The following is a 17,441-nucleotide window of genomic DNA, read 5'->3' as shown; positions in this document are numbered from 1 at the left end:
AATAATTAATTGAAACGAGTCCTCAAATGAAAATCTATTTTTAATAATGTCTGATAAAAATTAAAAAATAATTATCACTGTCAGAAATAATAATAAATTGTTCACTCATTTCAAGTAAATGATAGATTGTCGTATATACATAGAGACAAGTGTGCTTTTATGTGTCTCGTCTCGTCCAATTTTGTAACAGATGGATATTTTTTTTATTGCATCATTCTCTAGTTATCCCACTCTATGCGTAAATGTACTTTGCATAAGGCTCGTTGAATTCTCATTGTTTCAATGGCAGTGCCATGATGAGTTGATGCGGAGACATATCGATTTTCCTCTTTTCCTCCCCGATAATAAATGATTCATGACAATTTATTTAATTGATTGATTAAATGTTTCCATATATTTTCGACATTTTAATTTTATTCATTATCATAGACGTTGTTGACAGTGTGAGATATATATATATATATTCCATGCTAAATAATTTATTACTTCAGTTATCTATTTTAGCAATTAAATTTATTATGTTATATTTATATTTATTGATCAATACTTTTATTCACAGAGATCGCCTAATTTTTTTACAACACTCCAAGTGACAAAAACTATTTGCTAATTAAAATTTCTATAGTAAACCAGAGTACTTATGTTCTCTCTTCTTTATTGAGTGTTACGGAAATTAATTCCTCAAGTATTTTTTTTCTTTAGCTGCACTTTATATTAAGTCACTTGACGGAAACTTTTTAACAAAGTTCAGCCATTCTAGTGCTTTTTGTTGATTGAAGTTTTGGCAAACTGTTAACATGATAGTTTTCTTCAAAAACTAAATCTATCAGTCTCTTGTTTTTCAAACCACGTTGATAACATTTACCGTAATGATTCCAGATTTTTGTGTGCATTCTTTTTTTTTATTCTTGGCGCCAACCTGATTTCTCCTCGCACCAATTTCCATTAATTCTTACCCCCGAGTCCTGGTGATATCTATTATCACTTTTTATAATCTTAATGAAATCGTGGAAGTTAACGGAGAATAAAAATAAAGGACACTAACTTTATATTTCAAGTACCACCTTAAAAACTCCTCATTCATGAAATATCTTTTTAATTATTTATAGTCTATTTTATTACTTATCAGTAGAATAATTATTTAATTTCTTAATTTCAACTATTGAAAGTTATTCGCAAATTACGTTTGTAATGAATTTTATGTCAAATTTTATTATTATGATTCTTATCTATTTAATTTATTTCAAATTAAAATAAAAAAGAACTATTTAGATGAATTGGAAAAAGATTTTTCAAGATTCAGAGTAATAAATTAATTTTCAATTAATTTGATTAAAACTCAACTGATAAAAAAAAATAGAATACAGTAAATAATTGATTGTCTGGCATGCTTAGGCATTCTTTTCATTCAATTTTTATCAACGTTTAAAACTGATGTAGAGTTTTATCTTATAATAAGTTCTTGAAAACTAACAATCATTTATCTCTATGAGTTGAAAAGTTCAAGTGAATTCTTAAGTAGTAGCAAACAATAGTCAGTTTAGATAATTATGTAAAAAAGTTGATTAGACTAATGAAACTCTCATTAATAAAATGGAATTGTATTATAAAATTAATTATGTACTTGTTTGAAATAAAAAGAAATTTATTTCAAGATAAGATGATTATTGAAAATTGTTTAAATTTAAAAGGAAAATTTTGCTTCAATTAGTTTCTTAAATGAATTAATTTCTTGAACATCAAGTCCCTTCATACTTGATCTTCAAAAGAAGTTTTCCAATATTTTTCTAGTTTAACACGAACGGAAAGAGTGCATGTCAAACATGACTCCATTAATGTACTTATCAGAATATTAAATTTATCCAACCCTTCAAGTAAATTCCATTCTGATAAAATTCACGAAGGGTTTAGGAGAGAGAAAAGATTAGGTAACATCCGGGATGCAATGTGTTATTCAAGAGAATCTAACCCTCATCTTGACTAAATTCCCTTTAATAAAATAAGGAAAATGATTTCATACGCAACTTTTGATCCCATTTTGTTATCTTAATTCCATCCAATGAGTTTAACATAATTTACACTACATTAATGTCAATCTAAAGAATGTAATTAAATTTATTTAATTTAAATTACAACAAATATATTTCATGTTTCATTAAAAAAGTTTTAAAATTATTTTGATATAAAAAAATAAATTTAACAATGTCCAGATGAGTAATTTCATGAGATAACTATAAATTATTATGACTTCTTTCCTTATTACTCATCACCACATCAATTATTTTTTATTATTATTTCCACTTTACATGTAAAATAAAATACTCATCACTTATCTTGACTCATTCAACACTGAGTTTATCATGGCAAATTTTCATATTCGTTAAAAATTACTACTAAAATGAAAAAGTAATTATAATGTAGTAGGAATTTTATTCATTAATAATGATGAAACTTTATTCAAAAATTTTAACCATGTCTCTCTAATTGAGAAGAGTACTCTTTAATAACAAGTCAAAAAGTTCATCATTTTAAAATTAAAATTTGATTTCATTGATGGAATTATTTTAAAAGAATTTTGGATAAAACCTTAGTCATGCAAAATGGTCTTATCCAAACTAAAATTTAGGATGCTCAAGTGTTGGTGGCATTATAAGTTGTTATTAAATTGGAGAATAAATTTGAAGAGTAAAGCACAGAGAATTACATGAAATGTGTGGGCTTGGCAATATTTGTCATGTTGCAAAGCATATAGGATACTACATATCGTTGGGTTTAACCTCTCACAAATAAGGTCCGATGATCCAGATTATGGCATGATGTTAACCGAGTTAAGAACAAAGTTACCAGAGGACAATCCCGTAGTCGGTGGTTAAGTCACACTTACCCAAGCGGTCGAGAAAGATTTAAGACCGAATTCGTTAATTATACTCAAGCTATTAATCTTCTGGACATGGGATTTATCGTCCCAAGAGTAAAATGGAAACTGTCGACGTCTCAAGGTACCCTCGAGTGCATCGTCACCATCTTTGTCGTCACAAGAAGATACTTCACGTGCTATTACATCTTCCAAGCCGTCTCGTGGTAATTGAATCTATCTTGCTTAGCTAACTCGCTCATTCCTTTTCTTCTTACTACACCAACTACAATATCCATTGATCACAGAAGTCGTTTAAAAAGTCACCAAACTACCATTCCCATGTCCTTCTTTTCCCTCTGATTCATTTGTATCTTGTATTTCACGAAAAAAATATTTCTCTTACATTTTCTTTTTCATTATTTTTTAATTATGTCCTTTAAATAAAGTCTTGCAAAGAAAGCTGCTTTTTTCGGTTGAAAAATATTTTTTAATGAGAAACTGGTGGAAGACATTGTCAGAGATACTTGGTTGGTTATGTGTCATGGTCGTTGCGCTGAAGATGAGAAAAGAGGAAGTAGAGAAAACTTTTCCACAGCTAATTGTCACAGCTCGCAGGGATATGTGTACGTCGTACTTTTATTATTATATGCACCAACATAGCTTGGCATTTGCCACAGGTTCTAGTAGCTTTTACCAGCATATATTCTTACGTTTGTATACACTTTTTTTACGAGTTTTTTCGATAATTTTAGTTGGTTTTATCCTGTTTTAACTTACTCCACTTTTCTGATCTCTTTAAATAATTTATTCACTTGTTTTCCAATTTATAGATAATTCGTTAATTATCCTTTTAAATATTAACGTGGCTTTCTGGCATTATTAGTATAACAGATCATTCGAAAAATTAATTTCTCTCACTCAATTACTAATGTGTTGGCATAAAAACGACAGTTATTAATTTTTAAATTAAAATCAAATAATGAATGGCTAATTAACAGTAAATAGTCAACTGTCATTTATTTTCTGACTTGCTAAATAACTTTTATAAAATAATAATGTTGTTGATATTTATGTATTGTGATGAATATTATTAATTAGTCAAAAAATTTATTATCAATTAAGTGTATAAATTAAATTATATAGACATTCTGAAGAAGATTTATTCGGTATACATGAAAATTATTTTTGTTTTAATAATTTATTTTTTTTTAAACCCTTTTATTAAAAAATTTCAGTCTTAATGGTCTCAAGCTTAGAGAGGCAGAATTTACTTTAAAATTTATTTCATTAACATACTCGAATATTTCTTAGTGGGTCACATAAAAAACTATCCTCTTTACTTTACATACTCGTGGTAAAAAATTTTCCTGAATGTTCATTCAACATCCCTTGAGGTGAATATTCATCTTACGAGACAATACCAAACCCTCTACAAACATTCCATAAATATACCGCATTTTTAAAATTGATTAATTACGTGAATTAAATAAATATATTTTTATGTAATTATTGATTTATTTTATATTTAATATTCTTTCATAAAATCAATTTTTATTTAAAAAAATTATCAATATGAGGGAAAAAAAAATGTTTTGTTAATTTTCCTGATTAATATTGTCTATTTACTTTATTTTTTTCATAAAAAGAAATTTTTTTTAAATTAATTTATTACAGAAAATAATAAAGAGATTTGTTGATTAACAAAAAAATGAACTTATGAGATATTGCTGTTCATCATATATACAAATAAGCCTCGGTAATTCCTTTTACTTTTTTTTTCCAAACGTAGGGAAAAATTTATCGAACAATAGATCCGCTTCATAATCCTCCACAATTTCATTGTACTTCCCTATACACTCGGGTTCATGCTTTATTCCGCATGCAGAAATGGCGATTGATTCAAGACTGATCTGCTTATCCTTCTCTACAGAGAATGAAACGCAGTTTCCGGCGTTAATTTTCACAAAATTGGATATCTCCGGTAGGTTTGAAAACTTGATTCGAACCAGATTGGTTTGATACAATCCAACAGAAGAGAGACCGGATCCTTCTAATAAAATTACAGCACTTCACGTGACGTCAGTTGAAACTTTAATTGAGGTATTCTGGAAGCTTTCGAAAACTAGCTTTCCTTCAAGTGAATGCCAAAATATAATAGTTCAAGTGAAGTTAAAAGAAATTGAACCTATCATTTTTGAGAATTGAGTAAAAGCAAACTAACCGGCTAAGCTTTGAATAAAAATTTTAAAAAATAATGAATTTTTTCAAATTCAATTTTCCTAGCATTTTTTGCAATAAAAAAATGTCACAAAAAATTTGGGTTAAAAATACGAATATTTTATGAATGATTATCGTCACTGTCAATGTTAAATGACATTTTATCAGGCATCTAATTGTGTAAAAACTTTAAAAGTAGTCAAGTAAAATGTCCTAAATGATTATTATCAAGTTAACGTCAAATAATATTTTAAAACATCATAGTCGTTATGTTCAAGGTTTATTGATCGATCGAATACTAAGTTTAGAGGATTCTTTGTGCCAGTATCGAATTTGTGACAAAAGAATTATGAAAGAGTTTCTTCTTTGAAACCTAAAAATGAAATAAAAGCTCGTGTAGTAGCAAGTCAAGAAAGATACTGGATGAGAAAATGAGAAGGAAGTTGAAATTCGACAGTAAAAAGAGAGTATAGATTTGAGAAAAAGGAAGAATCTTTCAAGTTGCATCTCCAGCACGTACCAGAACTACTAGCAGTCTGAACCTTATTAACGTAATACGTGTCTGAGCATGGTAAATGCTTCTTGACTGCTGGACATCAACTACCAAACTACTTTCTTCTAATTTTTTTTTTTATATCTATTGTTAAGGTCAAATAAGAGTATACTCAGTCGACAGATGCCTTATATAAAGTGCCGGAAAGAACATTTGCCAAAAAGCAACCCTCAGCTTGGGCTTTTAGTTTTACTAATACAAATTCTCCGGAAGAAGTAGAGAAAGGATGGATATTCTCAATCTCTCTGCTCGCTACTCGTCTTGTATTCTCGTTATAAATCAAGCATCTTGCAATATAACTCGTTCTGCAGTCTGTGGTTTCCTCATAGTCTGCAGCCTTTTATTATTACTATTACTCAGCTGCATCTAAAACTTGAATTTTTCTATGCTATTGGATCAAAGGGATTATGCTTCGTGTTAAGATGTACAAAAGAACATTTAAATAAGCAAGGATTTACCTGAGCTTATATTGATTAACTTGGGAACTTGTGAAATTGACTCTTTGAGAGTGTGGTTTTTTGTTTTTCTGGAATTCACTTGTTTTATTTTGCATCTTTTATGCAAACATTATACATTTGAATCGTTTTAAAGATATTGTATTTCTCTAACGGAATTTTAACTAAAATAGAAACTATTTTAAGATAAAAAGGAATAATACGTTTATAAAATATTCCTAATTTAGTAATATTATTATTTCATCGTATTGAAAAATAAAATTTTAATTTTCTTGAAGATAATATCGAGTGACAAGAACGTGTTAGAAATAAAAAATAAATTGATTTCACATCTTTGCACAGTTTATGTGCTTGCATCGTCTGACATATGAAACACGCTATGAATTGAAGTTTTAATACGTAATTTTGAATCATGAATATATCGATATTTCATTTATATATAATAAATTCACTGTCAGTAATAAAATGTTTAAAAAGACAGAAATATATATTTTTTATGACAAATTATTTTATTTATTATTAAAAGGCAAACTTAAATTTCATTCTCCATATCATAACCTGTCTTTTATTGAGCTGTAAAAAAGTTTTAGAAATCCATTTCACAAGAAAAATATTCCATGTCGACGACCCTTATAAAGAAATATTAGCTGTTGATAGTAGTAAAACCTTACCGAATTTTCCATTTTACTGTGTTGATAATTTCACAGTAGCAAGTTGAATATATGTATAAAATTGAATTTTTACTACTATAATAATGCCTTTTTATCAGCATTAACACATAATAAAATCCATTACAGTACTATTATTAACTGTAATTATGAAGTAATTATTTTTTATGGGTACTGAAAATTTTGCTATCATGAAATCATTTGATGATGAACTTTACAAAGTTAAATCACATAAAATGTATTTAATAATAGATTTAGTTATTACAATGATAATTCTTCAGCAATTTCAAATCTTCAATCTTCTATTTTCCATATTCAAATTTCCCGCGCGCTTGACTTCCTCCACTAGTACTTATATGCGCATACTTACTGCTTAACAACGGAGTGATTCGTTCTATTCACTCATCTTTACTTGAAGTTTTCCAACCAAGATTCTCTTCTGAAACCACCCACTCACACACTACTATACACCGATGTGTAGGCTTGCTAGAGTATTAGCATTTTAAATAGCTTGTTTACAAAATTCTCAATTCGATAGTTTTAACAAGACTATTTTAATCGTCTTTCTTACTTTTTTATTTTACAATAGACAAATTATTCACCACTGATGGTCTGTATTCTGGTTATTTTCCTCTGGATTTCCGTCTTCGATGAGTACAGCTTTTTCAAAAATACCGTCACCCACTTGACACTTTTTTAATTGAATTCCATGTGACACCGTTGATCTCTTTATTATTTTTCATTGACACATTGTATGTGTACATGACGATAACGTGACGAGCACATCAAGGATCGTCTCAATACTCATTCACTGATAACTTATTCGTCAATGTCTTCATCAAACTACCAATTTTATAGACTTATAAAATTGCTGAAAGGATAACGCATAGTCAGATCGTGTATTTTTTCAGTTAATTTAAGGCTGAGTTAATTTATAGCTGAGTTTAATTTGCGGTTGGGAAGTTGAACAAAGTAAGAGCCAAGGGAGAAAGAAAAAAAAAGTACATTACCCGTAGCTAGTTTGAAAGGCAAACCGATAAAACTAATGATTGACTGGGGACTAATTAGGCGCACTGTTCACACAAAAATCACTTGAATGTCTGTAGTCACTCAACAGTTCCAACCAACTGCACGTATATAGAATATAAACTTCTACTGTGTGTATGACTTGAACTTTGAAAAAATTTGATTGCTGAATCACTAGAGACTTTTCTAAGTTTATATTTGTTTTCAACTTTTCGAATTTTCAAGCATCTTTGAATTTTCTTCCACTTCTACCTTCACTCGAGATTTCTTTTTCTTTTCTTCAAACTAATGATGTAATAAATATTGTCAAACAATTTTTTTTATTTTTCATATCAATGTTTTTGTTATAGTTATTTTTTACTAAATTACTCAAATATTTTACATATTTGATATTTTGTTCAAAAATACTTAAAATACGTTGATGTATCATTCTTCAGAATGTCAAATTATGTTTACTTTTCATGTGTATCGAGAACAAGACAACCTAAAAATCAAATAGTGATAAAGTATAAATAAAATATCATCATGTTTGATACTGGGACTATTGCTCAATCTCTCGTTGCTAAATGTTTCAAATTTCTTACGCGTCTGCGAATTTTTAGCTCGTTTTCTATCGGCACAATTTTTCATTAACTTTGTTCAAATTAAAAAAAAATTTTCTCTACCATGAGTTTTTTTTTCGGAAATGTGCAAAATCCGGATTTTCAACGATATAAAAACGTTAGTTCAATCGTAATACATAATCCTAACGTGATGAAATAAAAATGTGTTAAAATTTACATCACAGGATTAAAATTGCGAAAAAACAACTTTTTTTTTTAATGCTTATTTTCTTCATAAAAAACATATTATAAAAAGTGAATGCATTTACATTTGTGGTGTAAACATTTCTTTAAGCATTTTGGAAACTTTTAAAATTTATTTGTAGTTGATTGTCTGTATCGAGATGTTATTGAATCAATAAAAGAATTAACATCTTGTCTACTCTTATGATTCCCATATTTTTCATTTAAAAATAAAGTTTTATTTTTATAATTCGACTATTCACAAAATCGTCCATGCAAAAATATTTTATGAGTGAATGAAAAATAAAAAATAATAATCTTCATTAAATCATGTAATCTGCAAAAATTCTAAATGGAAAACTAAAAAGAATAACCATAAAATAAATGTTTAAACGAGAGGTAAGTGTAGAAAATCAAAGGTAGATAAAAGCAATAAAATATCCGCTACACGATGCGGAATCGCGACAAAATGTCGACAAAAGAAGCGGAAAACTCGGGGTTGTAAAAGTCTGCATATCCAATAGTTTGGTGGTATACGATGCAAAGGAATTCCTTCCCCCTTTTTTTTTTAATGCCGTGGAGAATCCATGATATTCCAGGCGTACACTACATTGGCCACAACCATATGCTCTTGGCAAGCATAACGACCATCCATGGATTTCAGCTTTTCGGAAATTGAAGCGACATTCGACCAGCGACAGTTACAGCCGAGAGCTACTACTAGTAAAGATAGGGAAGTGGAAGAGCCATATGTAGCACTATATATGTAGCAATATTGAACATCCATCTCGAGTTATTGAGTGAATAGAAGCGACTATACTTTGGTCAAAAAATTTCCGCTTTCATCACTAAATCTTCAAGATTTTCCGTCCTTTATTGATATAAATACCCATGCTACATTTAAGATATATCTAAAATGTTCAACATGAAAAATTTTTACTCGGAAATTTTTAGGCGAAACTAACGACGATGAATTGCTGAAATGTTTTATGTGTTCTGTAAAGAAGAGGAATGGTAGAGAAAACGTTCTGCACTTTATTATTAATGCAGATGTAAATATTGATAGTAAACTTTGGAAATTTATCAAAAAAGATTAAATATTTTAAAAAAAAAAATTTATTCAGAAAATCTAATATTTCTTTGGTAGAAACATTATAAAATTTATTTAAAAACATGGATAAAAAAAAATATTTACAAAAAATTAAAAAATATTCTCAATGCAACCTTGAAATTTTCCAAGAAAATATATTTTTTTTCGCGACGAAAAAAAAATGAAATTGATATTTAATAGATACGAAAATGAGTAAGAAAAGTTACAAACAAAAATGACCAAAATGAGCAATTCTATTGTGTTTATCTTGTTTTTAATTAAGAACGAAAATAGGAATAGTCAAGAGTACGTTTATTATTCAATACCACCACAAATAACGTATAACAACAACTAGACACCAATCAATACTGTTTCACCTATCGTCAACCATTACTGGTCAAGAGGGATAAAACGAGGAAGAGGAAAACAAAATGGAGCATATGTACATTATATAAACATAAAGATAAAGTAGCATATGAGGAGCAAGTTTAATATGATCCAACAGACTTTCTTAAAGTAACACCAAGTCGTTCACTTCATTTTTTGCTCCGAGGGTCACGTGTCTGACATAGTTTTCGCATTTGATGCAGTCAACACAACATGCCTTCCTACTTCTTTAAAGCCCTCTGCGTACAACGCGATATCAACGCGCATCGTGATCATCAATGTCTCACATGAGTGAAGCAAGTCATTCGAGCATAGAAAAAACCTGCATAGATATACAGAATGCAAGGCGAAGGGACAGGCATCGATGAGTTGTACAATATCGGTGACCGGCCTTTGTTCATTTTAACGTCACTCTTCCATGCACGCCACGCCACCATCGATCGCATACTCTTCGTAAAAAGGGATGAGTGAACGTTTATCTATACGTATATATCTTCATCAACCACTTAAGTCTCTTTTGTTGTAAAAATTTTATTATTAACGTGTATTTAAAATTTATTAAGTACCTATTGTCTTTTTTACTGCTAAACAAACAAGTTCTATCTGATCACGATCATTACGATAATTATTCTCTTCAGAATATCTCACTATAATCATCTTTTATTTTTGTAACAACATAATATTGTACCATTTTTATTTATTTTTTTTCACCGAAAACATTCAGATTATCAAACACAAACATTTTTTTCACTATCGAAATATTTGTTATTGCAAATACAAAACACTCACTGTTCAGTTTAGAAATTCTTCTACTATCAAGTTAGCCATGAGCGTAATGGGTTAAATATTATATTTCATAGTTCACCCTCTAACAATGGCTTTAAAAAAATTGTGATGTATTCAGATCAAGCTCATACTAATATATTCAGATCAAATTGAATGTACGAAAAATTAATAAATTATTTGCTTTAGAGCCTATTCAGATAAATATTTATTAATTACCAATACATTAATTATGTTTAATTAAAAGCTAATTAATATGAAAAGTGATAGAAATATTTTTTCTTCAATTGAGATAAATGAAATTATACATAAATTACCATTCAATTATATTCAATCATTTGTTTTGACTAACATAAAAAATAGGAAGTGACTAAATGGATAATCTTCTACCTATAACCCTTGTTTATGTGCTATAAAATAACTGAATCAAATCAGTTACTTGTGGTTATTAAATAATCAATTGTAATGTATACTCCTAATAAAAGAAATCATTTGTTTCTATTAAAATAAAATCCATACACTTTATGTCACTAAATATCCCTAATAAAATTTTATTTAAAAATTATTATAATTTTTATATTATTAATCATTATCAAGAATAAATAAACCTATTTTAACTTTAGGAAAAATTAATTATATTATCAGAGTATTATTAAAATTTTTTTCTGTCATAAATGTACTAAATAGTAGTAGCTATGATCATCATCTGACTGAATTTTTTCAAGTGTAAAACTGATAAGGTTCTAATTTATATCTGTAGTTAACTTTCATCACAACCTTACTAACCCAAAAGTTTTTCTACAAATGTGGATTTAAATTTTTTATTTCAAAAGATTTTTATTATTCTCAACAATAAAAAGAATTTTCTAAATGTCTATTATTTCAAAACTAATGACTTTTTACAGCAATACTTGTGTGTAAAGTACTGGATTTTCACAGTTTCGATCTCATCGATACTGGTTGTAATAAAAGTCAAACTTTTTCAGTTTAACTTGCATGAACAACAACATTGTACCTATTTGGGCATCTGATAAAATCACCATGCAATGCAGCAAAAATATTCGTATGATTCCATTCACATAAATTCCAAGTGCTTATATTTATCTACTGATCTATTATTTCCAATTGCGAAATATTTACCAGAAGAGAGCATTAATCAAAATGTTTGCATGTTTGCACAATATATATCCATGTTCATTTTTAAAACATTGTCGTTGCGTGTGGGCGCGTATAAAATGCGGACAAGATACGTTGACGCTTTGTTTTTTTTTTTATTCTCACTGCTCCCTGTGCAGCAGCATAGTATAACAGAGGAAGAGAAGAGATGGACGTGTTCACATTTACACCATTTTCTTTGTGATTGTGTGTAACTTGTCAACGAATAGTCGTATAACTCATACGTATGTACATGGTCATATGTATATGTCTACTTATCAGTGAGAACATTTGTAAAGATAGTAGTATAAGATAAAATGTTGAAAAAAAAAGAATAATAATAAAAATGATAAGAGAATAAAAGAAAAATGATATAAAATGAAATAAAAATAAAAGAGATTTTTATAAAAGAGCAATTGGTGTAGTTTTGTTGACTTACAACGTCGATTATTTGCATTAGCGTGAGGCCAAAACTCAACACAAGAGGCTCAGACTCGTTAAATACCGGCCGCTCCAGCACGTTGTAGTTATCCAGCAAGTCGTTTAGCAGCCGCTTCTCATGAACACCACCACTTACCAGCCCTAACCAATCATTATATAATTCTATCATACCCTGTCGTGTTTAGTGAAAAATTAAAACAATTATTTACTAGCTCATTCATTCTTATCATTTTCTCTTCACCTTTTTTTCCTTATATATCTCATCGCTTTAAATTGACTCTTTATTGTTATTCTGTTTTAATGATATTAACGGAAAAATTTTCGTTAATAAGTAGAAACAGACTTCTTTTATTTCTTACAAAGACTTCATAATGATCTTCAATTTTTATGTCAATTTCCTTTAGACTTTGAAAACAAAGAAAATTGCATACGTTATTTTCTTCTTTTTTTTGGGCTCTTATTTACGTTAATTAACTTGTTGGAGTACTTCCTGTATACTTTGTACTTTATTTTTTTACATAAAATCATGACTAAGTAAGAAAATTGATGACCCTTTCACTGCATTTCATTATTTAAATGTTATAAAGAGAATGATAATGAAGAAAAAAATTTTTTAAATAACATTATTTCACGTAAATACAAAATTTAATACGGTGATAAAATTTTTTTTTATTGTAGAAAATAAGAGACTGATGGGTCAACCGTAACGTGACGTAAAAATAACAGTGAGTACAAAAAAACTTCTTCTATAAATTATGTCACTCTATAAATTTATAAATTCTTAAACTTTAAAAAATGGCCATTATTTTTTATTAACCTTTTGAAATTTATTTTACGTGAATTCAATGGAAGCTTTATTAATTAACTTTCTCTATGACCATCGTAATTAATGTTATATACAATGAATCATTTAATTTTTTTAAATTTTTAACTAACAACAACTTGACAGATAAATTCATTATTAACTTTTAAAAGTCTCTAAGTTGCATTACGGAAAATGATGTTTATATAGAAAAAATTATAAACCTGAAAAAATTAATGTAAAAATGATTACAGAAGAAACATTGCATCAACTTTAATTTCTAACTTTATTACCTTTTTTGAAATAAACCTTTTACTTCAAATGTTTTTGAATAAAATATTTATAAAAATTTATAAATTTTTAATTAATTTTATATTTACCAACACCAAAGTGTTTCGATTAAAAATATTTACTTTGATTAAAAAAAAAAAAATTTAATTAGCTCGAGAATATATTTAATGAATTTAATTATTATTTTGTAATTCGTTTATTTAAAAAAGACACATCACCTTCAACATTTAACTGTACAATCTTAATTGAAATTCGTAAATTTCAAATGTCCAATTTACTCTGTCGACTATTAATTCTGATTTTCTTATTTAGAAAAGATACCCACTGCATTTGACCTAAACCTCCAATGTGATAAATATTTCAGAATCACTACGACCACAGAAATTCTTGGTCTCACTTGTGATTCAAGCGTATAGTTGGAAAGAGAACTCGCTCACTAGATGTGAATAAAAGGTGAAAGGGTGAGATTGCTGAAGAGAGAGAGAGAGAGAGAGAGAAAGAAAGAAAAAAACATACTAGAATAAAGATTCACTTTACCCCAAGGGACGACACGAAGTAACGGTACTTTTCTCCTGAAGGATGGCCAATTTCAGTGACCATTATTCTACTGAATCCTAGTTATTCTCGTGCGGCGCGGAAACAAATTTCTTTACTTCCGTAAATGTCCAATGGCTTCATTTAAATAAATAGCAGTATTTTCATCGTATTTTTTATTCTATTATTCTAGAAATAAATTCTTTTTTATCAGTTTTATGTAAATATTGTTCTCGAAAAACATTTTTAAATCACAAATTTAATCTAATTAAAATATAAGCCCACCCTTTTAATACAACTACTTTATACATTTTTTTATTTCTAATGTTTTTATATTTTTTGTAGATTAAACTCCATTAATTAAATAAAAAAATCATGCTACTTAAAAACTTATCAAGTTTTTTTTTTTTTTATTTCAATAATTTATGGGAAATTAATACTTTCTGCAGATAAATTTCATTCCAAGGTAAGTTTAAACTTGATGAATAATATTTTTTAAATGTTTTGTGTCAAACTTCTTTTACAATTCAAATGATGGAGAAAAATTCAGCATGAGAGTATATAAATACATGTAAATCGGTACGGATAAAAAGAGATTTGAAATAATTCCCAAATAATTTAACATTCTAGACAAGTATTTATTCTATGTTTTATATACAGACTTTTAATCATAGGCAATATGCGCAAGCGCTAGAAAATTTTTTTACGATGATAAACGGGAATTGCGCAAGACTCGTGTATCATAAATGCAGAAGCTCAGAAGACTTTTGAGCCTGCATGCTTAAATAAGGAATCTTGTATGGTAAGACCTCTTACACTCGTTACTTTCTTATAGTCTATCTCTTTCGAGAGCAGTGAACGCGATCGATGAAAATAAAGTCTGGACTGAAGATGCTTATAAGTTTAAAAGGTGATATGACGAAAAAAAAAAAAAAATTTAATTGATGGAATATACGAAGAATTATAAAAGGTCAAAATATCTACCTTGTTTTAATACAATGAGTAACTATTATAGTTTACCAACGACTACTTAACTCAAAGCCTTAGGGGAAATATAAATCTTCCCTCAAGATATTTGCATTTCTTCCAACCCTTGCTTCACCATTTCAAACACGTGTACGTGTCAAATTGGAAAAATTTTACATGATACGACCTACAATAATTTTTTTTTTTCTAAGACAATAATCATTTTTTTTCTCATACTGAATCTCAGTAAAAATAATGTTTTGATAATGAACCCCATTATTTTTATTATTGGGTAAAAATAGTGAGTAATGTATTTTTAAAAATTCTACTTGATTCTAAGATAATATTTTCAAATCTGAAACATCTTATATATGTTATGTAATCAAATAAAAATCTTTTATGTGATTATGTTGATCTAACAATCATTGTATACTTTTAAGCATTTTATGATAATTGATAATGATCTAAAAGTTTTCGGTAAATAAAAGAAATCATAACTAAAATATTGGTATAGAGAGTATGTAAAAAACATTCCATATAAAAAATTTCGTAGGATTACTGAGACCCAAGAGTTAATGTAGAGGATTAGATTGAATTAGCCCTCGAACCCCAACTGTGGGTCAATTGTAAATAGAGAAAATTAACTTTTTAATGTTTGCTTTTTAAGTAAAAATATAGTAGTCATTTAAATTTGTTTTTATTTGACATGTTAATTATTTGATGATTTAAAATACTCAAGAATCAAATCATGATTAATTTTAAAAAATGTAATACTTGTTTTTCTCTTGTAAAAGTTATTGTTCAACATAGTTTGATATGTGTAGAGTCAAGTCCAGTTCTTTGATTGTTTGAAAAAAGTAAAGAAAATTCAAATTTTATTATCGTGAACATCGACATAATATAATTAAAAAAGTTTTTAATATTGTTAGCAATACTTTATAACAGAAAAAATTTAAATTTCATTTTTATATCACCATTCGTTATTTAAAGAACGATATGTAGAAATAAAAATGTGTTGACAAGTAAATAAAAATTCTATCAAAAATTTTATTCGAAACGTAGTAATATACTGTGTTAATGGGAAAATTGACATTAATTGAGTCGAATTTTTAAACTCAATTAAACTAAAAATTCAAATAAAAATTGCAGATATTATTGAATGATAGGTTTTATTAATTTGTATCAGTTGAAAAATTTCTTGAATTTTATCAATAGTATAAAAGACTAATAAAACAATCGGAATTCATTTTTCAAAGTCCTCTTAAAACAATCTTTTTCGACAGTTGCACAAGGAAAGAATTTTTGAATTTAGTTTGATTTTATTCCAAAGATACGATAGGATCTGGTGAGAAATAAGAAACCTGCTGAATTTCAAAATACATTGGTAAAATGTCTTAAATGTCATCTTACATAAAGTAATATCTTTGTGAGTATATGGATATATTCCATTTCTGAAGCTTTTTCTTTATTTCTTTTCCTTTTTCTGACCGTTTTTCACATCCACTTCACTTTGCTTTAACTCACAACAGCTTGCAGTAGGGATAGTTCAAGATAGTCGTTTTGTTAGGCTGTCCAAAACACACTGCGTACTCGATATTCCTAATAAAAATTGAATGTTTACGAAAGCACCTTTGCTTCAAAGACTTTCGATTTGCTCCAGATACGCCTGTCTTCATTCTTAACCAATCCAGTACCTTATCTTGGCTCCAAGTCAAAAAAGTCCACAAAAATTGAGAAAATCTTCAAGCATGTTGTTAGTTTGACCTGAAATGCAGCTTGGACTACATTCTAATAATGTTTCTCCTTTGATAGAAAACTCGAAAAAAAAAATAACTTGTCATCCTTAAAAAAATTTTTACCAGAAATTGTCTCCTGAAAAAAAATACCCTGAAACTGTGGAGCACTCAACCTAGTCATGTTTTTATCATCACCAGGAATGAAAATATATACACAACAGCATTGCATGAAAAAAAAAATTTTTACATAAAATCTTCAGGAGATGATGGAGACTGTAACAAAAGTCTAAGGATGGAGAGAGAAAAGATGTTTTTTATCCCACAACAAGAAAACGACAAGAAAAAAAAGACTTTTGTTTTACTTATGAGTGAATTCACAAAGTCATGTTCTTAGTTAGTTTGAGGAATGAAATTGGTATTTGATGCCAATAGCAACCACCAACCAACCACCCGACCATCAATTACTCAAAGTCTTTGCTCATTTGTTCAGGAAGATTATCTGAAAATATACCAACCAATTTCCGAAAGGACGAATCTTAGTGATTGATGATGTATATACAGCTGTAGAAAAAAAAATTTTCTACCTCATGCTTCGTGATGATTATGTTGGGATGGCATAGAAAATGGAATAATAGGAAAGAAGCAAGGAAAGTTACAAAGAGTCCATCATTTATTACAATCAATTAAGCCTTAAA

General features: G+C 28.3%; 1 protein-coding gene across 3 annotated transcripts in view; it reads right to left on the bottom strand.

The window, feature by feature from the left end:
• The window catches only part of LOC118072539 (neuronal acetylcholine receptor subunit alpha-7-like), a 76,372-nt gene that overhangs the window by 44,217 nt on the left and 14,714 nt on the right, over positions 1 to 17,441 (bottom strand). The window contains exon 2 of one of the 3 annotated variants that reach the window (XM_035092491.1): positions 12,416 to 12,558. The exons of the other annotated variants lie outside the window; for them this stretch is intronic. Within the exon in view, the coding sequence (XP_034948382.1) occupies positions 12,416 to 12,558 (143 nt within the window). The remainder of the gene's footprint in view (positions 1 to 12,415; positions 12,559 to 17,441) is intronic. 3 annotated transcript variants of the gene reach the window in all.

The sequence above is a fragment of the Chelonus insularis genome, unplaced genomic scaffold, assembly GCF_013357705.1.
Source record: "Chelonus insularis isolate UGA/USDA-ARS -01 unplaced genomic scaffold, ASM1335770v1 contig_94_pilon, whole genome shotgun sequence".
NCBI classification, from domain to species: Eukaryota; Metazoa; Arthropoda; class Insecta; order Hymenoptera; family Braconidae; genus Chelonus; species Chelonus insularis.
Note: the sequence above shows the minus strand (reverse complement) of the source record. Positions and strands in the feature narration are given on the sequence as shown.